The sequence below is a fragment of the Cydia pomonella genome, chromosome 8, assembly GCF_033807575.1.
Source record: "Cydia pomonella isolate Wapato2018A chromosome 8, ilCydPomo1, whole genome shotgun sequence".
In the NCBI taxonomy this organism is placed as follows: domain Eukaryota; kingdom Metazoa; phylum Arthropoda; class Insecta; order Lepidoptera; family Tortricidae; genus Cydia; species Cydia pomonella.
The window spans coordinates 15,477,275-15,504,198 of NC_084710.1; the positions used below are offsets into that span (position 1 = coordinate 15,477,275).

Genomic DNA, 26,924 nt, shown 5'->3' on the forward strand with positions numbered 1-26,924 from the left:
TATATATAAAGCCCTGTAATAAGCGTCAGCACATTAACGTCTCTATAGTTCGTTTGTTTAGTATTAGAAATAAGGTAAACAACCTTGACACGTCTTTTTATTGAAAACGCTTTCTAAAACATTTAATAAAATGTACATTTTCTAATATGATTTATAATTGTTACATATTTGCCGTGCCTTATTTTTCAAAAGTGTTTTTCAATAGAAATACACGTCAAAATCGCTTACCTTATTTCTAATGCTAAAAATAACGAACTACATGCATAAGAGCAAACGTAGTCCCCATTTATTTCCCCCCCCCCCCCCATTTATAAAATGTATATGAAAGCTAGTCTATATGGTATTTGTAATATGTTACCTGAAACAACGTATTAAATAAAATAAAAAAATATCCTCCCCGAGTATTGAACATTCTAGAAAATATTTTTAAGACACTTTTATGTAAGTACATTGACCATAGCTTCTACTCTTTCGTTTCATATTTTTTGAGTTTTTAATTATTATAACAGTAAGGTGCTTTAATTTTATTTAATAATTACTTTTAATTTGTTATCATTACTGCTACTACGTTTGTATTGGGAAGCGGACGTCCCATTTCTCTTAATGTTTCGGTTATTCTCAGTAGTTTTTTCACATGGGTTTAAATTAAAAAAAAAGAATTTTTGAGGTCGTATTAGTAGAAAAGTGTAAAAACATTTATTTTTCGTTATCATGGTGTTGGCTCTATTGTAAAATTCGTTACATGTGACAGACAGTGACTGATATATTCAGACTTCGAAAACATATTTGGATGTGAAAGTAAGGAAAATTGTAATAAAATTCATGGTAAGTAAAATTGTAATATAAGTCATGGTTTAATTTCTTGCATTTTTTCAATGCAAGAAATTAAACCATGATTTCCTAAAACAAAAAATATTACTTTACTATTTCGCGAAAAAATAACGTGGTTTATAATCTGTCCTACCCGTTATACTTACTTGCGTATTATTACATGCAATTAATGTTTCCACCCTCCCACCGCAATATTAATTGCAACAGAAAAACAACAACATATATATTATAGACCGCGAGCCAGGAGCATATTTCGTCAGTCATCGCCTCCCGACTGATACTTTGTCAGATGATATTTGAGATGCTGTTTTAAATAAATAAAACCGTCAGCCGGTTGTATCGCGGTGGAAAGACCGTCAGCTGTAAAATGAACATGTAAAAAATATGCGCCTTACTAATTTATGTCCGCAAAGTATGAGTAATGTGTAAATTTCGTAATCCATTTCAGGCGTTTCACCTGATGAAATGGTAGATGCAAAGTTTCATGATTTGTTATTGCTATCGTAAAAAGGTAAAGTGCTTATTGATGACGTTCTTACGATTTTTTTAATGAACAATAGCATCTGAACTATCATCTGACAACGTATCTAACGGGAGGTGATGACAATTTTTATAACGTGATTCAGTGGTTGCCATTCCTCAAACCACCAACGGAGCGGCAGCTGACGTCCACGAGGGTTCATCATACATAGCCGTTAACCACTATACGAGTCTTCGGCCGGAAGGCGATTTGGTCATGGAAATATGTTCCTGGCTCACGGTATATTAATTGTATGTAAAATAAGCAAGTAAGTATAGGGTTAACACTGATTGCCTAGCACGTTATCTTTTCGCGGATTAGTGAACTAATATTTTTTGGTTTGATAATTAGTATGGATTTCCGCACAGTAAGCCCTGATGCTATTCATTAATTCAAACTTGTCTGGCCGCTTTTCTTTATCCTCAAATTGAAAAAAGAATAAAAATAAAATAAATATTATAGGAAATTATTACACAAATTCTCTAAGGTTAGACAATGATGTGGATAAGAACATGAAAGCAAGACGGTCTTCATATGTACAAATTCACCAACGGTAGGTTATAAGTATAAGGCAGTGTGACAGCCAAGTTTGAAAAGCAATATTCAATTAATTTTTCTGTATTTAGGCACTTCGAATATGGGAGTGGGAGGGTACTTTAAGATTTGATTGCACCTCATCCACTCAATCTTCAATTAATAAACTTGAAAACTTACACGAACAAAAGTGTAAGGCAGTATTAGTGTCCCAGAGAGACGGTGATGGATCGCCGGCCCGCAGCTGACTCATTGAGAGGGTATTCCCCACGCCTTCCCTTACTCCGTTGCAGGAACTCTTTCTTATTACTTCAGGATCTTTTTAGAACATTCTCGTATTAAGCAGGCTATTCAAAGCATTATAAAAGAAATAAATATTGTAGGACATTCTTGACACAGATCAGGCTTGTGTTGTGGGTACTCAGACAAAGGTATATTTAATTTACAAATACTTAAATACATAGAAAATACCCATGGTTCAGGAACAAATATCATATACTATATACTCATGACACAAATAAATGTCCTTACTCGAAAAAAAAACGGGTATAGGTACTAATGCGGTGTTGGTGTTGGCTACCACTTGCAGTGAGAATCCTCCATTATCGAATTGTATTATGCATTGAAGAAACTTAGTACAATGTATATTTATACACACTCAACATACTTCTGATACACGATAAGCCTAAGTTATTTAGCAATCATATTAAAGCAACCATAACACCATTCTTCTTTTGTATTAGTTGAAGTCCTATTTACCATTTTCCATTACAATATTAAGAGCCGATTTTTCAGTCCCCAGTTAAACAGACGGATTGGATTGGATTTATTCCATCGATAACACGATTTTCATGTCCTCAACCTATAACCTACTCGGTTATCGGACGAGTTAAATGGTTACTGGAAAATCGGCCCTAACTCTAATAAATAATTCTAGCATGAAGAGTCTAAAACAAAACAATAAGTAAGATATTTTTTCGAAACTTATTTTTATGGTCATTTTTTAAGTTCCCATAAAGTATATACAACAACCTTTGATTAATATTGGTTCGAAAAAAGCTTATTTTACCTCCTTCCTTCAATAATTTAATTAACTTATTTATGGTAGCCATACCTATACAATGTTCTAGTAGCATTTATATTGACTAATAATGGATTGTAATCGTTTTCCCCCTGGTATCATGAATGTAGTTTCACTTTATGAACTCAGGTACTTTTATTGACCGAAGAAAGAAAGGAAATGCTTATAAAGTTCAATGGCTACCGCTGCCTTTTAAACTTTATTTATTAGATGACATTCTTTTGTATGGTAAGAAACGACCATGCTTTAAAGAAAATTTTATGGGGCCTTTAAGCCGACCCCTTTAAAGTGGATTGGTATACTTTACTTACCAGCCGCGCCCTCCGATCCGTCAATATTAGGCCAGTAAAGATACGGTCGCGAAAAGAAAAACCTAGTTTTTTCCATTCTAATTGACTGAGCGTTAGCGTAGGTCTCCGTTACAGCTTGAGCAAAAAAAAATCCTGTTCGGATGTTCTCTGCATTTTTTTTACCGATTTTCGTGAAATTTTATGAGCAGGTTCAGTAGTTAGATCTATTTTTTCTGTCAAGAATCCTATAAACGTTCCACCAGTAAGTAGTTCATTAAGTCAAAATATTGTCAAATAAAGCCTCAAGTTATTAAACAACCTAAAAAAAATATATTCTTAATAATTCCACTATAGTAGGTAAGAAAGTAACAATATTTTCTTGAATTGGGTACTTGGCACATATTAAATTTTATAACTAAATTTAGATAAATGGATAGGAAATGAGCAATCTATCTCAATATGTCTTTTAATTCCACTTTTTTATAAATGGAATTAAAAGACATATTGAGATTATAAAAAAATACAAGGCTCCAAAGTCTAAAAAAAAATATTTTTTAAACTTTCAATATGTAAAAAGAAAATGGTACCATTCGATTCCTTACATTTTATTGAAAAATAAATTGTATGACAACTATATACATAAACGCAATATTTCAGGGTCCAAATAGCAATTCTCTTGATCTTCCATACATTTAGGACAGACTAATTTAATGTGACACACGTCACATTACATTATCATTTTGTTAGAGGCGTTTCAATCGTCGGGTGCCAGCGCAGCATCAGACTTTAACTCTTGTGTTGCTTAAATGCCATGAGTTCTATATAGACATTTGATCCCCAGGAAAATCAAGATCGATTGACATTATTTACAAAAAATTGTCAAGTAGCCAATTCTACTTATAATACCTACTATAATTATGATGTATCCGTTAAACTAGAAAAAAATTTAAACTATTTCCTATTCGCTATACTAGCGGTCCTTAAAATGACTGGGCTATAATTTTTCCATTATTTCATCATTGTCGTTATCGAAGATTAAAACCTTTAACGTTGAAGCGGTTCAATCAAATCAAAATATCGACGTTTGAAATTAATTTTCTTAATTACTACTTTTGTTTGATTAATTATTCGATGGAAATCTCGTGAGATTTGAAGTTTCCTAGCTTCAGCGATGACAATCAATAATTAAAACTGTTCTATGAATGTGAATATAATGTACCTTTGGCTAACTTTCTGCGTAATTGGATTTTTATGACAATGTTTTTGTTAGAGATCCGTAGATATGGATTAGGTCCCTAGTATTGAATCTGCAATATGTTTTGTATGTATGAGGGGCAAACTGAAAGTTTTTATAACAGACAAACCAGAGGATTTAGAACGTCACTCTTCATTTCAATGCGTGCTTTAACCCTTTTTGATCACGCGTACAAATTTTCATTAGGATAGGATCACAACCCTGATAAGCACACGGCTCATCCTCTTTTATATGGCGATTTTGGGCTCTTAGAAGTTCATCTACAATTACACATCAATATTTATGATTTTTTACGCATGTATATTTATGTTTTTTTTTTTTAATGGTGTCACAGAATCACTGAGGGATGCCAAAAATACTTCTTACCTAATATGAAACTTTTTGTTAGTCTTTTTTTATTAACCGCACAACTGCGATTTAAACTTTTGAAGTCGGTGTGATGACATAGATTAAATACAAAGCTAATTTACACTTAAGGCTCTAAAATTATAGGTTAAAAAAAAACACGAAAACTAAGCTTTATTATAAAAAAACTGAAGCCTATTGTGACTCTGTTGCTGGCTGAGCCCTCATTGAAAATCCTATACATACAATACAATACAAATACTCTTTATTGCACACCTCAATACAGAAACAATACAAATAATACAACACATTAAGAAGAGGTAAACAACAGGCGGTCAACATACAATTATGACACGAAAAAACTCTCGAGTCAAAATTGGAACAACGCTCGACATACAATTTTCAAATTGCCAGCAATCCCATGATACATATAAAATAAATAAATAAATATTATGGGACATTATTATAAAAATTGACCACAGTAAGCTCAATAAGGCTTGTCTTGTGGGTACTTAGACAACGATATATAATTATAAATACTTAAATACAAACAACAACATAATGGCAACATAAGGACATAGGTATACCTTAAAAAATATTAAAAAAATATATAAGGTCAGCTGGGGTAAGGGAAGCATTTTGGACCCGGGTATGTCCTTAAACTACGTCCAAAAGAGAGGTATGGGCAATGTGAATGTCATCCCGCCTTGTGTGGTAGGGCACAGCACAGCAGATGTCATTCCAGATCTAGAGCAGAGCCCAACTGGGGAAGTACCTCCACCTTACAAAAAACCGCAGCCAAATAACACTTTTTTTTTTTTAATATTATAGGACATTATTACACAAATTGACTAAGTCCCACAGTAAGCTCAATAAGGCTTGTGTTGAGGGTACTTAGACAACGATATATATAATATATTAATATTTATAAATACTTAAATACATAGAAAACACCCATGACTCAGGAACAAATATCCATGCTCATCACACGAATAAATGCCCTTACCAGGATTTGAACCCGGGACCATCAGCTTCGTAGGCAGGGTCACTACCCACTAGGCCAAACCGGTCGTCGAAACTTGACCCTACTCATAGTGTTGTGTTCCTGCCGGTGAGTAAGGTTGCCAGAGCTCAACGAGGGGGGTGGGGTTAGGGTCGGCAACGCGCATGTAACTCCTCTGGAGTTGCAGGTGTACATAGGCTACGGAGACTGCTTAACATCAGGCAGGCCGTATGCTTGTTTGCCACCGACGTAGTATAAAAAAAAAAGCATAGAGTCAGACCAAGATAACTTGGCAGCGATTTTGACAGCCCAGACAGTGCAAGTGTCATTTTAAACGTCAAACATCTATGAAATTATGACGTTTACCCAACCCTTGCACAGGCTGGGCTATCAAAATCGCTGTCAACTTAGCTTGGACTGACTTTAGTTTATTTTGGCAAGAGAAACCGTATGAGGAAAGTCCTTCTACGAAAGTATTTTTAAGTTCATTATATTTAGAGCCTGTTTCCCAATGTCCAAGTAAATTATTGGATAGCTGATCAACAAATAAATTAACTGCTAGATAAAACTTCTTGCAAAAGTTAGCACTTTATCTACCAGTTATGCTTATTTGAAAGCGAAGCTCTTTTAATCTGTATGAAAAAATATTTAGACACAGTTTGATGTAAGTATTAAGTATATTAACCACAGCTATGCTCAGTCGTTTGTTTATGTATCGATGTCAGGATTCCGTACCAAAAAGGTCTGTCCGTCCGACTGTCCGTCCGTCCGTAGCTATCGATTTGAAGAAAATGTGAGAAAAAACATAACACAAAAATAAAATATTTTCTCTGAAGTTTGCCGAAGAAGAATTATGAAATTTTTACATAGTATTAACATTACTATACATTTTACAGAAAAATATAATCAGACCTCTATATTGGAAACTTTTTAAATCAGGTACCAAAAACATTTCCGAATTCAGTTTGCAATTTAACCAACTTAACGTGTGTTTATTACACTTGAAATTTCTATGATATTACATCAGAGACACCTTTTTTCAAATAAGTGAACAATTTTTGAAATCAGTTATGGCTTAAATTGTTTAGATAATTTGCCGATAGATGGCGCCGTACACAATTATACGTAGTGTAGATACTTCTGATCAAAAGTCTTTCGCCCTTACACGAGATAATTCAAAGTTTGTACGGAACCCTCGGTGCGCGAGTAAAATGAACTCGCACTTGTTCGGTTTTTTAAATTATTAGGAGGCTAGCTTCCAAAATTTTTTATGGAATAATTTATTTGCCTACTTAAGCCTAATTCAGTGCAGAGCTGAGCCCAGCAGTGGCAGCTTGGTTCCATTTTTATCGCTTGTCACTATGCCCGTCACTTTCGCACTTACATAGTTGTTAGAACGTGACAGACATGGTGACAAATGATAAAGAGCCGACCATATTAGCCCTACAGTGCTTGTTAAAACTGAAACCTGGTACCCTAAGCCACGAGGAAGTGTATTTGAGGAAATTTTAAGGCATTAATTAAGAGAGTGTGATAAATAGGATTGTGTCGAGCTGTCAGCCACCGCACGTCGGGCTAATTGAAGCGGACGGACGGACTGAGAAAAAAATGCATCACCGATGTCGAAACAAATGGTGGAAAATGTTGTGTATTTGTTCAGTGCCCGCTTTACTCTACTCGGCTAATGGATTTATTTAATCAGCATGGCTCAGCTCATTTGCGGCTAAGATTTTTAAGGTGCAGTGAGTTTTTGCCAGCCAGCAGAGTTTTTTGAAAAATCGTGGCCTCTTTCATAATACGGTTGCCAATCTTTTTTTGTAACTTTTCATCACACTTGCTCGAAAAAGATCTTATTTCATGCAGGTGTACTGAAGGACAAAGGCCTGTATTGTTTTACTAATTCACACGAATTAACTAGGCATAAATGAGTATTACTTTTAAAATATTAACGGTAATAATTTAGTATTTTCGTTCTTGTTTAAAAACATTTCATTTGATTAATTTAATAGCCGTTTAAAATATTTTTACACAATTTTCACTTGTGGCTAAACGTCGGATAGGTACCTTCGATGCCTAAACTGTTAAAATATGACAATATGGCGGACAAATGTTTGAAATGTCACCGTATTTAAGAATTATTTCGCCTAAAATTTAGTTTTTTTCTTCGCAAGTCTGAAGAAAAATATTGTGTGTAACAAGAATATTGTTACTCAAGTCTTTAATTCTTTAATACTTATATACACGTCACTCACGGACTCAGTCACTTATGGACTGACATATCCGATCCATATCGTGCTGAGATTAAAAAATTTTTTAACATAGGTATATTAAGTTCAAATCCGGCGGGGTAGGTACCTTTTCCCAATCTTGAAGATTGTGTTTAGTGCCAGACTAACAAGCTACTACTAACATTAACATTATTAACAAGCTGTAGAAGCACAATTACTCTCCTTGCCGGTCTGTTTCACTGTAATTCTTAGTATTTGGTGTTTATCTTGCCACTTACAAATTTCAGCATTGCCCAAATTAATTAGCCTGTTGTCGCTTCGCTTAATTTACCGCTTTAAATGTACACAAATTACAAGAATTTCCTCCACTTACTCTAACAATGCCTACAGTCACATAGGCGCTACGCTTTCTTGCTATTTTTATTTATAATATACAAAATGAAATATTAGTTTGCTTCTTTAGTTGGGTACTTTATTATTCACTACCTTGCTTCGTTAAGCATAAATTAAAAGTTATGCTTCTTTTTACCTAGATAATTTTAGAATGTGCCATCTTTTTCCAGTTTGTTCAACTAAGAACTCTGAACTCTTTTGACTCTGACAGATCCGAAATATATCTTATGCAGATCGAATTCATATCCTATAATCAAAATTAGAATACGCCGGAATATTAGGTGAACATAAAAAAACAAAATCATGTACCACTACTTCCTAAAGTTGTGTCTCTCTTGATTGGGCTTAAATAAATAAAAAACATTCGATTTGAGTGGTATAATATGTATAGCTAGCATTAAGTGTTATTTAGATTTTATTGCTTATCTATGATGTGTTGTGGGGAGGGAGGTTTTGTGGGTCTTTTGTCCACAACCAATTATCCCGAGCAGGCGATTGTCGGGGGTTGATTACCGTTATTCCCGCCGTGTCAGACGCACCCCGATCATAATCTAACGATTATCTGATAATTATCTCGTCGAATTATCTTCCAATGTTTCTGTTTAGGCACAGATTAAATGTAGATTACTTCAAAACAGATATTCTTCTCTATATTGGTTAGGGATTCGTATCTTGACTAGTAACTATTAATAAGTATCTCGTAACGTATACCTACAATTTAGTTTGAGAATTACCACTAGGTTTCCGACGAAGAAAACATCGCGGGAAATTGAACTAATCTCAACCTGGCCTAGTTGTCCAAAAGGATTCGAAGGTTCTTTGCTCTTGCAAACCAACAATTCACAAAATAATTTTGGGTGATAATTATTGCAACCATAACCAATCTGGAAATAAATTCATTTCAAGTTACAGTGAAGGCTGAAAGTGTAAGGAAATTATTGAGCTCAAATCAAAGGCAACTGGTCATTATACGAAGACTTTCTTATTTTATTTGAGTTTATATTTAGATATATAAACATATCGTTAATAAAACATTAGATACTTATGTTTTGTGGAATGTAATAAGACTAAAAACGGCTATACCTAAAAAAATAAAGCGTATTGCTACAACGTGTATAAAGCACGTTTTTTTTCTTAGAGTTCGATACATATGCGAATAGAGTTGACATGCGAATTTGGCTTTTATTTGCCTGCAAGGTTTTTATGGCTTAGCTAATAAACCGATTTTGTACCTTAGTAAAATTTGCTCAATATGACCTATATAATTATATTCTCCTCGCAAAATTTGGCTAAGTGTTGATAAAATAGAATATTACTGAAATAGCCTCAGTGCCTGTGCTTAATAATAGTTTATTAAAGTATTTTTTTTAATAAAATGGAATTTTTCTGCAGTGGTAGCGTGAAGATTATAGCAACTGTGTATCTTTCTACAACTACTAAGTGTTGAATGTCTGGATCCTTGAAACACTAGTTAAGCCCAAGCTGCGTTCATCAGATTAAAAATAGAATACGCTTCTCGGCACATCTGAAAAAAAAAACAGAATGAATATTCATTTACATAAAAAACTTTACATGAATGCATCACAGTTATTATCCTATACCTACATATGTACATTATTTTCATTTTAGGTCTATTTGATATTTTGTTGTAGGTAGTTTTTTTCATTTCTCTCAGAATTCGATAAAATTCGGAGGATAGATAGATTTCCTTATTTTGTACAACATAAGCGCAATCTCACCGTATGTCTTACAAACTCTTCCACTGAGCTATGGAAATTTTCATACATATTTTTATCCCAAATTTGGATTTCATGTTTATTCCGACCAGATTAAGGAACTTTTCAAACTTACCAATTTTTATAAAAAATAATAAAAATGGCCCCTAAAAGTAGTCTCCCAGAAATTGTAAAAATATTATTTTCCTGAATACAAAAACTAATCTGGGAATTGAATGTTTAAAGACTCTACTCAGTTTGAGTGGTTTCATTTTGCTAGAAGTTTTTTGAATGAAACCAGCAAGGCATCTGCTGCTTATGTAGACAATACTATACATATATATAGTTTTCTTTAAACAAATGCTGGCGGAAGTCAGACGGCCATGGCTGCCGGAAACGCGGAAATTGGCAGGCGAGTGCTTGCGACAAACTGGCGGAAGGGGTCGCGGAAACCTCGCGCTCGGGTCATTGAATCATAAATAAAATATGCCTGTAAAATTTTTGTCTACGTCTTTCACGCTTCAAATACCATTTTATATTAAGTACGCCTGTAAAATTTTTGTACAAAAGTCTGCCTTTTAAAATACTAGACAGATTTATAGGAAAGTTAGTTAGTGATAATATTAAACCTTTGAATTCTAGAAAGGAATTGACTATGATCCTAAATTGTCAGTACCATTTAGAGAGCGCAAAGTACACAAGTTACGAAACTACTGCTATATGTATAAATTGTCCCCAAATATGTATTTGGGGACAATTTTACACAGATCGACCTAGCCTCAAACTAAGCAAAGCTTGTACTATGGGTCCTAGGCGACGATATACATACTAAGTATATAGATAAATACATACTTATATACATAGAAAACACCCATGACTCAGGAACAAATATCTGTGTTTATCACACAAAAAAAATTCCTTACCGGGATTCGAACTTTTCGAAATCGGGACCATTTGATTCATAAGCAAGGTAGTGACCCACTAGGCCAGACCGGTCGTCAATATAGCAGGGACTGTATTTTTTTCCGGCTAGGTTTTTAGAGTCGGACCAAGCTAAATTTTCATGATATTTGTAATGGCACAATATGGCAATCTCATGATAAATGTCAACTTTATATTAAAATATGACGTTCTCTAACAACACTGGCTCGCTTTATTCTGTTTAAGTTGATGTTCTATCAGCTAGCATAGACAGACTAGTAAACCAGGCTGACGCAACTAGGAACAAAATAAGATTTGTATGGAACTTGTTTCGCAAATCTTTGCCAACGAAGAAAAATAAAACGTCAGTGCTATTTATTATGTCAAGTTTACATTAAGTCAACTGTCAGCCTAATTGTTTTGTTTGTTATGAAGGCTTCAATGTTTTGTTCGGGTATTTCGTGCAATTTCTTTATTATTTAGTGAAAATATCGAAAATAGTGAACCGTGATCAGAGTAAGAACGAGTTTGTTACAATGCCACCTAGAAAACGGTTTACTAAGTGTGAAATATGTGGCAAGCGAGCCACTCGAGAAAATCACGAAAAAAGGGATTTTATGGCGGAATTTCCCTTGAATAAAGACCGGTACGTATTGCTTTAGATACTTTTGACCTTATTTTGGTGCAGCAGGCTTTAAACACATCGAAAATTTGATATTTTATATTATTTTTAGTTGTGAACTAGGGATGTACTAAAACTATCGATAACTGTATGTTTATTTGTATATCAGTGTAAGTAATTAAATAAAATATGTGAAATTTCCTGAGAACTTGCATGCAATATGACAAAATTATTTCGTCGAAGATTTTCAGTGGAAAATTATCTATCATCTATGCATTAATGGTCATTATTTAACATATTTTTTTTTATCTAGTAATTATTTAATATATAAATCTGAAATGTAAGTAAATTAATCTCTCTTTATGTGATCAATAAAAAATATTATACGACATTATTACACAAATTGACTTAATCCCATAGGAAGCTAAATAAGACATGTGTTGTGGGTACTTAGACAACGATATATATATATATATATATATATATATATATATATATATATATATATATATATATATATATATAAATATATAAATACATAGAAAACACACATGACTCAACAAATATGCATGGTCATCACATAAATCAATGCCCGTACCAGGATTTGAACCTGGGACCATCGGCTTCATAGGCAGGGTTACTGCCCAGTAGGACCATGACCGGTTCTCATGATTAACAGACATATAAATATATAAAAAGTTAGAGCATTGATAAAGGGTTGTTGATAATTGGATGCCAAAAAACATGATTTATAGATGCATATTAGCGCTAAATAATCAGTTGATCATCTCATTAGCAAACACTTGGAATATAAACTGTACATAACCAAGGCTGTATGTTTTCAGATGCAGGCAGTGGGTCAAATTTGTTGGGAACGAAGACGTGGTACATCTTCCCATAGAAAAGTTACATTTATTGAAACATGTATCTGCAGATCATTTTGAAAATAGTGCTTTTAATAAAAAAAAATTAAGAAAAAAAATAGTGAAGGATTTTATAATTACATTCTGAGTGTAACGAGGTATTCTAAAATAGAATCCTAGCGTAGTGAGGGATTCAAGTGTTAACGCATATGGGTGGTATTCCACCTATGCAATTTTTTTGTCCAATGTGTATTGCGTCTCACATTTTGATTAATGACAGAGTGAGACGCAATGACATTGGACCAAGAAATTGGATAGGTGGAATACCACCCTAAGGTGGAAATATTTTTGCTAACACGTGATAATTTTACATACTGCTTTTCACATCACCTATGAGGAAATTATTATGGTACAAATAAATAAATAAATTTAATTAATGGTAATTAAATTAAATAATTTAACCTAAGAAGTATGCAAAAAGAGGAAAAAAGTGATCCCTCCTAGTAGGGAAAAAAGTGCTACTTTGATCCTTCCTAGTGGTGAAGAACAACAAGGTGTTCTAAAAAAAAATCGAGTCCACATTAAGCTCGACCAAGTATTAGTCCACTCATAGAACTATCCACTATATGACATACAACTTAAATGTGGACTTGATTTCGAGTACAAAATTTGTAGACAAGAGTCTATATTTCAAGCCTCCCCATTTTATCGATATCGATAAGAAACGCAAGCGTGTAGCGTACTACACTATTTAAATTGCTTATGTTGGTACTATGGTTCTTTGACAGTGCTTTGACAGTTCTTTGTCGTACATTTTGGTAATGATTTGCGAAACAAAGGGATTCCACTCGCTAGTATGGAAGTCCCGTCTCTTAAAACGTAGTGATTATATGCTCTTTGTAGTAAACTTGCGTATGTACTTTATACGCTATCAAATATCAGGGAAGTACCAAACGCCATGGAATAAGTAATATGTACTAAAGAAAACGGCTCAATTCCAACAATGCTTATAAGATGTCACAGCGACACGATACCGATCTGTCAGTGTCAAAAGTGACTTTTCGTCAATCGAAAGCGTTGGGCCGATTGTCTCCAAATCAGATAATTGTGTGATTTGAATCATACAGCCCGATTCGAAGAATGATTAAGACACATTTAAGATCTTGGAAAGATATTTAAAAGATCGATAACTAAACGACATGTCAAAACTGACGTTTATTTATATTCCGCTGTGATCCCAATAAGATCTATCTACGATATTTCTAACGTCAAAGTATAGTTTCTATTTTTCTCCGTGAGCTTCTACGGATTATCGTCTTATCTATTGTTTAAAAACCGCAAAAGCGCGTGCCACTATGAAAAAATGGTCAAGCCGCATAGGTAGCGTTTATTGAATTACTACTCTATTGAGCACGGAATAAGATTCATTATGAACTAATACAGAATTCTAACAGAATAGCTGTCTGATCTCTATTGATGCGTCTAAGGTAGGCGACTAAACGCTCTCAAACCAGCTTAACTTGTGACACTGCGATCCGAAACAAAGATACGTATTGGAAGACCTTGCTTGCACTGGTAATGCGAGCGCATGGCTAGCTAGCGCCAAGGAAGCAATGTTATGTTTCTCGAGGAGCAGGTAAAAAACAGGGCTGGATTTTCACACAAATATATTTGGGTGGTTTTACGAAATAACGCTAACTCTTCAGACTTCTAACAAACTGACACTGTTTGTATGGTTTGCTTGAAAGAGTTAGCGTGATCTGACTCTAAACGATATGCATATTTTGTTTTATATTTATTTATTTTATGCATACACTATTATGTATATGTTACTTATTTTTTTGTTGACTCATAATATAAATTTGTATAAATATTTTACTAAATGTGTACTCTATTGTAAATAATATCTTTATTTTAGTGTACATAATTATAACATATAGGTCTATTTTAACATTAGTAGTACGGGATTGTTAAATGGATATACATATTTATTACTATTTTACCATTGTTTTATTGTTTATTAAAAATTAGCCTGTTTAAAGTTTAAAATTAGAAACAACTGTTTAAACAGTTGATTATAAAAATGAGTATATCTCGTTATTATTGTAATTACACAAACCCATTCTGTTAGATGTGTACCTACTATTTAAATAGTGTTATGTTTTATCACTTTAAATTAAAGAACGTAAAACCACCCAAATATATTTGTGTGAAAATCCGGCCCTGTTCTTTACCTGCTCCTCGAGAAACATAACATTGCTTCCTTGGCGCTAGCTAGCCGTGCGCTCGCATTACCAGTGCAAGCGAGGTCTTTGAATACGTATCTTTGTTTCGGATCGCAGTGTCACAAGTTAAGCTGGTTTGAGAGCGTTTAGTCGCCTACCTTAGACGCACCAATAGAGATCAGACAGCTATTCTGTTAGAATTCTGTATTAGTTCATAATGAATCTTATTTCGTGCTCAATAGAGTAGTAATTCAATAAACGCTACCTATGCGGCTTGACCATTTTTTCATAGTGGCACGCGCCTTTGCGGTTTTTAAACAATAGATAGACGATAATCCGTAGAAGCTCACGGAGAAAAATAGAAACTATATATAACATCTTTTGCCCGGACCGAGCTGCTTCTGTCAGTTATACGACATACAAACGATATCTAAATGAGAACTTATCTAAACCAGAACTTATCGTTATCGTATCTCATTCTTCGAATCGGGCCGTTAGACTGTGTTTACAGACGCACTAGAATTTTAACTTAAAATATGATGAGGTGTTGATAAATATTAAGATGCCTTCTCTACTGATTGGATCGTTAGAAGAAGATCGCAAGAATCATTACCAGAATAAGTAAATTTCACTGACTGACCGTCGTAATAATGCTATTTGCTGCGATTTCTTATTCGATACGTAACGTCGCAGACATACCTGAGCGAAAGTGTCAAGACAGATGGCACAAAATATTGTGCTGATGACGACTGGTTTGATGGCTCGCGTCAGCATAAACAGGATGGTGCGCAGTGTGCGCATGTCAGAGTGTTTCTCCCAGCCGCAAGAATATATTGCTAGACGAAACTTTTCACCCTGCAAATTCAGAAAGCTTAATGATTACTTAGTCAACTCTAAGTAGCTCCATGACGATCAATCACGACTCTGAATAATTTACTGTTTACAATCCGGATTAAATCGATCTTCGACCTCATCATACCTTAACCCTTCTTTGCATGGCGATGGAAATTTCCATCATAATATTGTCCTATGAATTAAAGGTACTTTTGGAGGTGATTGATTTTTATTTTTAAAACAGTACACCGTGCGATGAAACGTAGTTGTGAAAATTTGAATTTGCCGTTACGCGCCAATTACGAAAACCTTTGACTTTCAATAATCTGTTTCAATAATAATTTACGCGGGACTACTTGTGTATCAGGTATGTAATTTGATACTATAACATATAACATACATTCAGCGCACCAACTAAAGACCCTCTTGATTGTTCAAAAACTAATGAGAAAGTTGCATTTTATCCACATGTGTGGCAAAGTAATCCGATACAAATTTTGAGTTGTTTACTTATGTTAGCTGGTAGATTTGACTTTTAAATAATGATTTTGAATGATACATTTTTTATTACGTTCATTTGGATTTGATTTAGTTCATTTTTTTTGGTATTTCATAATAAGTATTTTCCTCGCGTTGGTGTGGTGAAAAATTTTGTGTTTCACTCGGAGGCAAAGTCTGTTTAACCCTCGTGCCCTGAAACCCTCGCAACACTCAATATTCCACTTCTCGAACCACTTTTGGAATCTTTTGCTTGCTCGGATATCGATATTAGCACGAGCGGTTAAACAACAACTTTGCCCCCTTGTAAAACAAATAACTATTGTGCATGTTACTTTTTGTGTCAACATTCGAACTTAAAATAACTCGAAAGCATGTGATGGAAATTTACATCATTATGCAACGAGTTCGCTCTTGAAGTATGCCGAATTATTAATAAATATTAAATAAAGATAATATATTGTTTAATATATATTCACATACAATAAATATTTTGTGAATGTTGTGTAGAATAAATAAGAATTATTACTATTATTAGATAACAAAAATGTTTAATTTGATTATCATCATCATTATATCAGCTTTTTATCGTCCACATGTTTAATTTTATTTAGTAGCTTAAGACTTGATTTTGCATGATGGATATTTCCATCATATTAAAAATTATATATTCTGTTTATCTTATCTTATAATATATATATATATATAGAGCTCAACCAACATTATCCTGATTTATTTCACAAATAAATTAAAACATGCAAAGAAGGGTTAACTTATTGTCGGTATATGATAAGGATCCTGATCTAATTTTTAGTCATCATTTTGCATTTATTTCGAAAACATAGAGTGAAACCTGAACTCAAGATTTTTGACCAACATACACGTATGAGAAAGGTCAAAACAAGCATAATTATTGCAAAACATGTCAAACTAAAATGGTTGCAAAGTGTTACGCAACCCGCGGTGTCAGGGAGACAGCCACGGAACCGCCGGAACTTGACACATTTCGGCCAAAACTCTTCCTTGGTCTTAGTGTAATTATAACATAACCAGACTCTAGTAAATAAAATAGACTGACATGCCCCCTTACAAAACTGTGAGAATCGTTAATGTTGTAGATGACATCAAATATAATTTTACAGTACATATGGTGGTGACAGGCTACGCGGATGACATAGCCCTGTTTGGAGCCTCTGTAGACGAGGTGCGGCAGTGCGTCAGTGTTCTGGCAACAGAAGCTAAAAAGGTCAGCCTAAGTATAGCACACGAAAAGTCTGAGTATCTGAAGCTGGACAGTCCTTAAGAACCGTGAGATTGAAGACCTAGTGGCTGAACCTAACATCATGGGAGAACGTAAAGCCCACAGAATCCGTTGGTTGGGCCACCTTGAGAGAAGGGACGAAGATCGGAGCGTACCTGGGTCGCCTAACAGGAGGACGTCCTATCACACGCCCTAGGTATCGCTGGAGCGACATGGTGGAGGCGGATCTGCGCGAGCTTCAAGTCGACAATTGGCGAGAGGTCGCACAGGTACCGAGAAAAGTGGCGCTGTCTTGTGTCGGATGCCAACTCTCATTTTGGGTCGCTGAGCCAACGGAGCAAGTAAGTAAGTACTTAAGTATTACATATGGTGCTTATTTACCGCCCTAGTGTGGTAACTAGCACTATACGTGCGCATGTCGAAAATTTAAAGGGCCATAATATATGTACTATAAAACGTTGTACAATACATGTGCGAAAAAGTAATTCGCAACTCGTGACGATTTAGAATACTCCCTTCGGTCGTATTTTAATTTATGGCCACTCGTTGCGAATTACCTACTTTTCGCACTTGTATCGAAATCTAACATTTTAGTTAATTACGTATGAAAATGCCAACCTACAACTACAATCCTTTGTTGGTTAAATTGCAAACTGAATTCGAAAATGTTTGAATGAATTGGTATTTTTTTCACATTTTCCTTCATAAATCATTTTTTTGACTTTGAAATTTTGCCCCCTCTTCATATTGGGGATTTTTCATAGTAATTTAAAAAAATACTTCAATGTGTCTGGGTTAGCGTTGTTCATTAACAATTGCAAATTTCAAATCGATAGCTTAAGTGGTTCTCGACATATTTATCGATGTGATAGACAGACAGACGTATGGACGGACAGAGTCGCACCATAAGGGCGCCTTGTGTACCTTTTTGGTACGGAACTCAAAAAAATAGTAAAAAGGCATGCGAACGCGGTGTTATATGGAGGTTGTTCGTCTTAATTACTTACTAGTTTCTGGTATAACGTAGGTCTGATTGACAACTGCGATTGATCGTCGCGGGACGTATTACGCTTTACCGCTGTAAATCTGAGCAGTCTCTGAGCCGTAACTCAGCTGATTTAGTAACTGAATAAAGATACTCATTTTACCAGCCTAAGCCGTGTCGAGAACACCATGGTCTGACACGATTTTTTCTTTTGGTTGCGAATAGTTTACGTGGAAAAGACGGAATTAAAACAAAAAGGATAAAATAACTTAACCATCAAATCCTTTTTTTTTTACAATTATTATGCATATCACTGTAAAATGTCAGCGGAAAGTAGCCATAAAAGTCTTAAAATAATAAACAGTTGCTTTATTGTACTAAAATTGTGTAGTGTGTCTAGATAATATCTACTAATAAATGAGGCGGTAATTTAAAAAGTTTTGCCAACTAAATTCCACATAATATTGTTTTCAGTTGGTCTAATGACTATTTGATTAGAAAAAGGGAAAGTTTGAGCGTCTAGCACGACTTGGCGCGACTCGCACGGCTTAATTGGTCAAGTCGCGTTCAATGTATAAAGTTGCGCGAAAGAAATATAGTACATTGAATGGGGACCAGACTATCACTAAAATATGACATCCGTCATTATAACGAGGCTTCGCTTCTACTAGATCGACAATTGATATGGAAATTTCATAATTATAGCAACAATGTCTGAATCAATGAAAGCAATGTTTGCGTTGCAGATTGAATTGACTCTATGATTTTAATTGCTGTTCGACGTTCATTGTGCTATCTCGCACTGGGAATGTTACGCCTGAGAGTACGCCATAGCATTTTCCTAGCGAATAAAGACGTGATATAATATAAGTATACACTTACCGTTTCCATTAATAGATCGCTGTAATAGCATGGTATGTAGAAGTGCAAAATGACACCAGTAAAGAAGCCGATGAATTCAATGTTTATTTCCCCATTCCGTAAAGACTGAAAAAAAGATGTTGATTCGAAAACAATAGCGTATTAAAATACGATATTTATCTGCTACATGATATTTATATGTGTATTAGTGTACACATTCTACACATTAAGCATTTTTTTAAAATTTTTATACATATTGTCTGTATCTCTGATTCTTTTATAACTGCTTAAATGTTAACTGGAAGAAATAAATTAAAGGGATAATTTCGTCTTTGATACGTGACATAAAATATGTACTTAAGTCATGTGTAAAACCTTTTCAAAGATAAAATGATTTAATATTATCTCGTACCCGTATATGTATAATCCAACATTACTTAATCTTTACAAAATGAAATTTTACACGCGTTAACACTTATCTTGTTTACTAGACTTGATTAAAATCTGATCATAAGACCAATAAAGGATTATATATATATATATGTGCTGCTTATTTGTGTAAGTACTTACCTCTGTTATTTGAAATGCAGTGAGTGGAAGCAGAAACGTTGTAGTTTTCATCATAAATTCATACAGTACTGTAAAGTTTGTTTTAATTACTTGAATGAATCTGCAAAGCAACATTATTTATGGCTTAGAAAGATAACAGAAATGAACTGTTTAAAAAAAAGTAGATAAACCATGGAAAACTTACTTGTAAACATCCTGCAGTTTCAATATAATTTCTGTAAGGTTTTTACGAACAGCTTCATCGGAATGCTCAGTATCAGAGAACATCTTCGATATACGTAGATTAAGGATATCGAGCTGCCCGCAAAGGTGAAGCATAAATATCGGAACTATCGGATCAAAACCCACATACATTGAGGTTGCATAAACATCAAAGAATAGTGCCAAACCGAATAGCGTAATAAAAATAATAGGAACGGTCTTATAATCTTCTAAGATCCAAGGGTACGTAAGTTCGAACAGTGGCACTAATTGAAATTCACCTGCCATGTAAGACTTTCCCATGAGCATCAACGCTTTCAAAGGGAAAATAGCGCTCGTCGAACAAGCAGAAATGAACCAATACTGACATACTTTGACTCCTCGCTTAGAATAGTGAAGCACGATACGTTGTTCCTCTTCACAGAACTCCTTAGCCAACTCGTAATCATCGTCCACTATGCGAATAAGTTCTGTAACGGAATCCTGGTATCGTAACAAAATATAATATTTGTACGTAATCGTGAAAGCAACTATGGCCATTATAGCATTTTTGCTAGCATCAGCAAATAGTCCACATTGTATGTCGTGGAAAAGAATAGAATACAATAAGAATATAAAACAGAATAGGGATAAAAGCAAAATTGCAATAAATTGATTACGCCAGATTTTGTCTCGAGCGACATATGGATGTGAGCGATTCAGACGCATTGCTGTTGTAGCAATCCAAAAAATCTTATCGAAATTCATGTCTTCGTCTAAAATTTTAGACATTGTATCTGTAGGTGTAAACCACTAGGTGAGAAAACTTGAAGACAATAGGCCGACGTTATTTTGTAACAAATGTTGAAGAGTTTACCTGAGAACAGGACGCGTGCGGGTGACATTAATTGATCAGCTTGTAAGTTGTACACACGGGGAAACGTTACATTTCGATTACCATTTAAAAAAAAAAGCTCGAAACTATCGTTACCGTTAAAAAAAAATACTGTGACATACTAGTCGTTCACTACCTATATACATATATATATATATATATACACCGTGTATATATATATATATATATATATATACTTAGGTCTACCACACAGTGTATGTATGCATGTTACTTTACTTGTTTTGTTTACCTGCGATTTGTACAATATTCTCAATATTCCAGTCATGTTCCAGTCAAATATCTTATTTATTTACTTATTTATTACATAATACACTACTTACAATAATTATTTATTATTTATTACAGTCAACAAAAACCAAGTCGCTTATAAAAGTTATAAACATCGCTTCACAGTCGCTTATATAGTTTCTTATCTTACAACTGATTTTGAACAACATCATGCAAAATTATAAGATTAGGGCATTGCAAAAAAAAAGACATAGTTAACCTGCAATCAGTGTAAGGTTTATTGATTCCATTATGTTACGACTATTAAGACATTTCTATTTAAGGTTTATGCATTAAAGTTTTATTGCGTATGCTAAAGACATATGTGTAGGTATGAATTTAGTACAATAAATACAACACAATACAATTTACACTGTAAATTTTCGTTGTAATATTAGTATTTAAAATAAACAACAACCATATCTAGTTTGGTCTAAGAATGATTTATTCATCTGTTTCATCATAGACACAAAAACATAAAAGTCTATGTCTGAGTCTAAAGTCATCCTACCGACTGCGCCATGTAATATTAGTATTTAAAATAAACGACAACCATATCTAGTTTAGTCTAAGAATGATTTATTCATCTGTTTCATCATAGACACAAAAACATAAAAGTCAAAGACAAACTAAACATACTCTACATTCGTAACACATATTCATGAACTTAAGCCTAATTACAGCTTCTTAACTACGCTTAATTACGTATAATTTTTTTTTTGCAATTCACCCAGACGATGTACATCCAATCTATGCAAGACTCGTGAAATTGTTAATAAGATTACCTCGTAATTATTTACAATATTTTTATGAACAGTTTTGTTAACCATTAGTAGATATTATTTAGTTTTGCGGTAGACATGCAGTTAGTAAAATTTTCGTACCCTTGTGTTTTAATAAATAAACATTTTTTTTGTAACAATGTTCCTTCGTGTAGCCACAGTGACACGTTTTGATGGCGGATCGCTGTGATTTTTTCATCGTTCTCTTGACGTTAATTATCACCCACCTCTTGTAAGTCGTAATGTAAGCGTTGTAACAGAAACATGGTTTGCCACAAAACCAAGCGTCTGTTTTGTTGCGTTTTTATTTTCGTAAGCGTCCGATGAAAACATGTTATACCTACCTGTTAATTAAGTACCTTGTTGTAATGATTATATGTAGTAGTTGCATCTGAACATAACACTTCTCACGTATACATAGTTTATCGTCGATGTAAAATACATGGGACTTACGACGTGCAGTAACGATTAATAATGGTTACAGATGTACTCCAAGTTTGCGTCCCCATTATATCTACTCCACTCTCATTTAATATACATCTGCGTTTTAGTGTGAGAGGAAGGAAGGTATAAATGCTTCATGTTGGCGCTGACGAATCAAAACTTAAACTACTAAGCAATTCATGGATTGTTAAGAGACGTTATTCTGTGAGTATAATGTAATAATGTGCTTTATTATTTTATTTTTATTATCCAGTAAGTAGTTACTTCTTACTAATATTGGTTACAACAAATGTTTTTATTATTATTATTCAAGCGTTGAAAAATACTTTTTTCGATAAAGTTCCAGTCTAAGCCCAAGCTGCGTTCATGAGATTAAATATAGAGTACGCTTCTCGGCTCATCTAAAAACAGAAACATATTGATATAAAAACAGTCTATAACATATTTTAAATTTAGGTTATTGATATTGTTGATAAACATTCAAGACACGCGATTATCTTATCTGAGCGTTTATTATTTTTGCCACTTTTGTGTGTGACATTTATTGCTACTTTTGTGTTATTTCTAGGATCGCGAGTCCTTTTCATCCTTATAGGAGAAATAATGTGTCCCAAAATTTCCATGCATTTTTCAAACTTTCCTTTTGGGCATCGCCTTAAAAAGTATGTGGGAAAAGGTAACACAATAGGACAAGACTCTGGGACATTTTTTATCCCATTCCCATGATGCTGCGTAGAAACAACACAAAGTTTATGAAAGTGGCATTTTTTTTAAAGAAACGCTCATTTATGATAATATTCAATTTGTTACCTGGGCAAAGGTGTCGAGACAGATGGCGCAGAAGACGGTGCTGATAACGATCGGCTTAAGGGCGCGAGTCAACATGAACAGGATAGTGCGCATCACGTGCTTGTCCCAGTGCTTTTCCCAGCCGCAAGAATATATCGCCAGACGGAAGTTTTCGCCCTGCACAACAAACGGTATAACTAGTTAAGCGTGGCACTTCGTAATTTTGTTGTGCGCGTAAAAGTCACTATAATACACTGCAAAAAAAAACATTTAAAACAATTGAAATTGCATTAACGTTTAATGCTTTAAACAGTTTCATATGAGCCTATCGAATAAAACAGTAAAGGATGTAGCCGTGTTTCTTTTGACATATATTTGAACTGAAGTTTCAAACAATATTTTTTGTAGTGATGAGTTTTAATATGTAGTATAGCCTACCAAAAAATCAAATAAATCGCAAAGACCGAATTCAAGAAAATAATTTAAAAGTGGAAAAAGAAAAAACAAACCGCCATATTACGAAAACTGACAAGTGTACATGGTTCTTCTTTTGGGAACAGGGCTTTGCCTATAAGGAGTATCTAAAAATAAAATAACTGGAACATTTGATAGTAAGGCTAATTTTGCATAGAAGCACAGTTCCGAAAAGACAGTAAATTTGATTGTTTTGAGTAGTTAAAATGTAGTGACTGTTCGTTTATTTTTATCATTTTAATTTAAATACTAATAAATGTTCAAACAGTTAACGTTACTGTGTTTCAAACATTTGTTGATATTGTATAAAGCAGTTAATCTTAATGAAAATCACTTTAATGTGTGCTCTATAGATCATATTTTTTTCAGTGTATCAGGATCTGAGGCGGATGGTCTCTTCCGCGCCCGATAAAGTTACGATGGCACTTAAGCTAGCCAAAACTCTGTGTGAGTTCCTGTCATTGGCTTTGTAATGCTATTTAAGAAGTGTAATGTGTATAATTGTATATTACAGATGTTGTAACCTATGAATGATGATTACTTAACTTAGGAAATATTTGTATTTTTTATACGACCGCATAACCAAAGGGTAGTTAATTAAGGCTTTAATGAACACACTTTCATATGTAGGTTTTATTTAAAAACAGACGACTTTCAATTTTTCATATTAAATAATTCAGCAAACTATGTACAACTACTCTGTTTTAACTCAAAACTTCGCATTTAATGATGCGACGTCACAACTGTCACAATTAATTATGCTCTGATAGTTGCGACGAAATTAAAAAAAACTTTCAGAATCCTTTGATAGCACATAAAGTGTAAAATTCACACTTGTATAGAAAAAGTTAACTTAAGTTCAGTTTCTACATATATTGATGAATATACCTACGCTTTTTACTTACTAACGAGCCTCTATATCCAAGCGAAAAAGGACAAAAATTATTAATTAAAATGAAAATAAGAATAAGATACACAATACACACATACCGTCTCCATTAAAAGATTGCTATAATAACAAGGTATGTAGAAGTGTAATATCACGCCAGTAAAGAATCCTATGAATTCTAGATTAATTTCTCCGTTTCGAAGAGACTGAAACAAAATAAATATTTACTGAGTTAGAGGATGTATCTGTCCCATCCTCGTGTAAAGATATCTCATAAATAAGTGTCTAAAAGAGTTAGAAATAAACCTTGTGATTATTATGTTATCACACTCTCTTTTTTGCTCTTTCTTACCTCGGTAATTTGAAACGCAGTTAGAGGAAGTAGAAAAGTTGTAGTTTTCATAATAAACTCGTATAACACTGTGAAGTTATTTTTAATAATTTCAATGAATCTGAAAGACAAACATATTTCTTTACTATTTTTCAACTAAATGTGAATCTGTAAAGGAGAATCAAAATAAGGTTATATACTTGTAAATATCCTGAAGTTGTAAAATAATTCTTCTTAAGTTTTCTCGAATAGTTTCAGCGGAGTCCTGTGTATTGGAGAACAATTTCGATATGCGCAGGTTAAGGATGTCCAACTGCCCGCACAAATGAAGCATAAATATCGGGACAATCGGATCGAATCCTACATACATTGAAGTCGCATATAAATCAAAGAAGAGTGTTAAACCAAATAACATAACGAAAACGACATGTACATTTTTATAATCGTTCAGGATCCAAGGGTATGTCATTTCGAACAACGGCACCAGTTGGAATTCACCTGCTAAATAAGACTTTCCCATAAGTACAAATGCTTTGACCGGGAAAATGGCGCTCGTCGAACAAGCTGAAACGAACCAGTACTGGGTAACTTTTACCCCTCTCTTAGAGTACTTATAAACGATGCGTTGTTCTTCTTCACAGAACCCCTTGGCCAGTTCGTAATCCTCATCCACAATGCGAATAAGATCAGTAATAGAGTCCTGATATCGCAGCATAATCAAGTACTTATACGTAATCGTGAAAGCAACTATTGCCATTATTGTACTTTTGCAAGCATCTGCATATGCACCACACGGTATGTCGTGAAAAAATGTTGAATATAACAAGAACATACAACAGAAAGAGGATAAAATTAATATAGCAGTAAATTGAGTGCGCCAATTCTTATCCCGCGGGATGTAAGGATGGGATCGATTCAGACGCATTGCTGTTGTGGCAATCCAAAAGATATTATCAAATTTCATGTTCTCATCAAGTATTTTCGACATTTTTATGAATGCGAGTAGACCGCTAGTCGAAGAAAGTTAAAGAAAATAGTCCGGAGTTCTTTCATGATCATGACAAAGGCTGAAAATATTGGGTGAGAATTTGCGAGTGCGGGTGACGTTAAGTGGCCGGTTGTGACAGAGATAGGGAGCCTCATGTTTGTCGTAAAGACAACCTTGGTCGTTTGTTACCAAAGTCGAGTTACATATATATATAATATAACTGTGGCTATAATATACCTACATAAAACAACAAATACTATTGTATTCTAAAAAGTCGATGCTAGTAATATTAAAACCCCGCTGTTTTGGTGTGCTATTCTTGTATTTCTCTTTCTTTAGGTTTGTACATTTCAGTATCGCTCAATTTTTTTTTGTGTTTTGTAAGTACAGAAATGTGAGTATAGTAGCTACCACACTTAATAACATGACACTATTTATTATGTAATTAATGAGGTATGTATAAATTGTCCAAAAGTTATAATTGTGTGCGTGTTAGCCTTAGGTGTGAAGTTTTATGGCTGACTCAACTTGCTTCAATATTTTAAACAAATTATAAAGACTTAAGAACCAAACAAAATCGAATCGACAAAAAAAAGTATCACGGAACCGCCTCCATGGGCATAAACTTATTATTCCTCATTATAATATGGCTTTGGTTTACGAAAGAACAAGAGCAAAAATATATTAAGAATGATTTCAATGCCGGATTAAGAGGTCTGGAGGCCTCGGGCAATAAAGGAGTGGTGGCCCCCTGGCCCCAAATTTTTTCCAAATAAAATGGTAAATTTTCCGAATTCTCTATTGTGGGGGCCCGGGGCAGTAGCCCCGGTTGCCCTCCCCTAAATCCGGCCCTGAATGATTTTGTTCTAAATCTCCTATGCTTTAGGCCAAGCTCCCATAAATAGGTAGAGAATGCAATAGCATGCGCAAATTATACCGTGACATGACTTGTAAACTAGATTACCTGACATTAGTAGGTACAGACGAGAGCTGACAAAATAATGGCCGCTGCGTCATTCATCAACTATT

General features: G+C 34.2%; 2 protein-coding genes across 3 annotated transcripts; both read right to left on the reverse strand.

The window, feature by feature from the left end:
• Positions 1–9,867: 9,867 nt before the first annotated feature.
• On the reverse strand, positions 9,868–21,041 carry LOC133520677 (odorant receptor 2a-like). 2 transcript variants are annotated; one of them, XM_061855278.1, is made up of 6 exons: positions 20,696–21,041; positions 20,020–20,506; positions 19,836–19,935; positions 19,287–19,391; positions 15,526–15,681; positions 9,874–10,005 (listed from the first exon to the last, which is right to left on the reverse strand). In XM_061855278.1, exons 1-6 carry the CDS (start codon positions 20,805–20,807, stop codon positions 9,952–9,954), a joined length of 1,014 nt encoding a protein of 337 aa, XP_061711262.1. In that variant the 5' UTR covers positions 20,808–21,041; the 3' UTR covers positions 9,874–9,951. The 2 variants fall into 2 exon arrangements, with proteins under 2 accessions (XP_061711261.1, XP_061711262.1); XM_061855277.1 differs by having other exon boundaries at positions 9,868–10,005; positions 20,020–21,037.
• Positions 21,042–21,233: 192 nt separating this feature from the next.
• Positions 21,234–25,956, reverse strand: LOC133520678 (odorant receptor 2a-like). Its single transcript, XM_061855279.1, has 5 exons — positions 25,108–25,956; positions 24,929–25,028; positions 24,678–24,782; positions 23,235–23,390; positions 21,234–22,825 (listed from the first exon to the last, which is right to left on the reverse strand). Exons 1-5 carry the CDS (start codon positions 25,893–25,895, stop codon positions 22,772–22,774), a joined length of 1,203 nt encoding a protein of 400 aa, XP_061711263.1. The 5' UTR covers positions 25,896–25,956; the 3' UTR covers positions 21,234–22,771.
• Between the last annotated feature and the right edge of the window lie 968 nt (positions 25,957–26,924).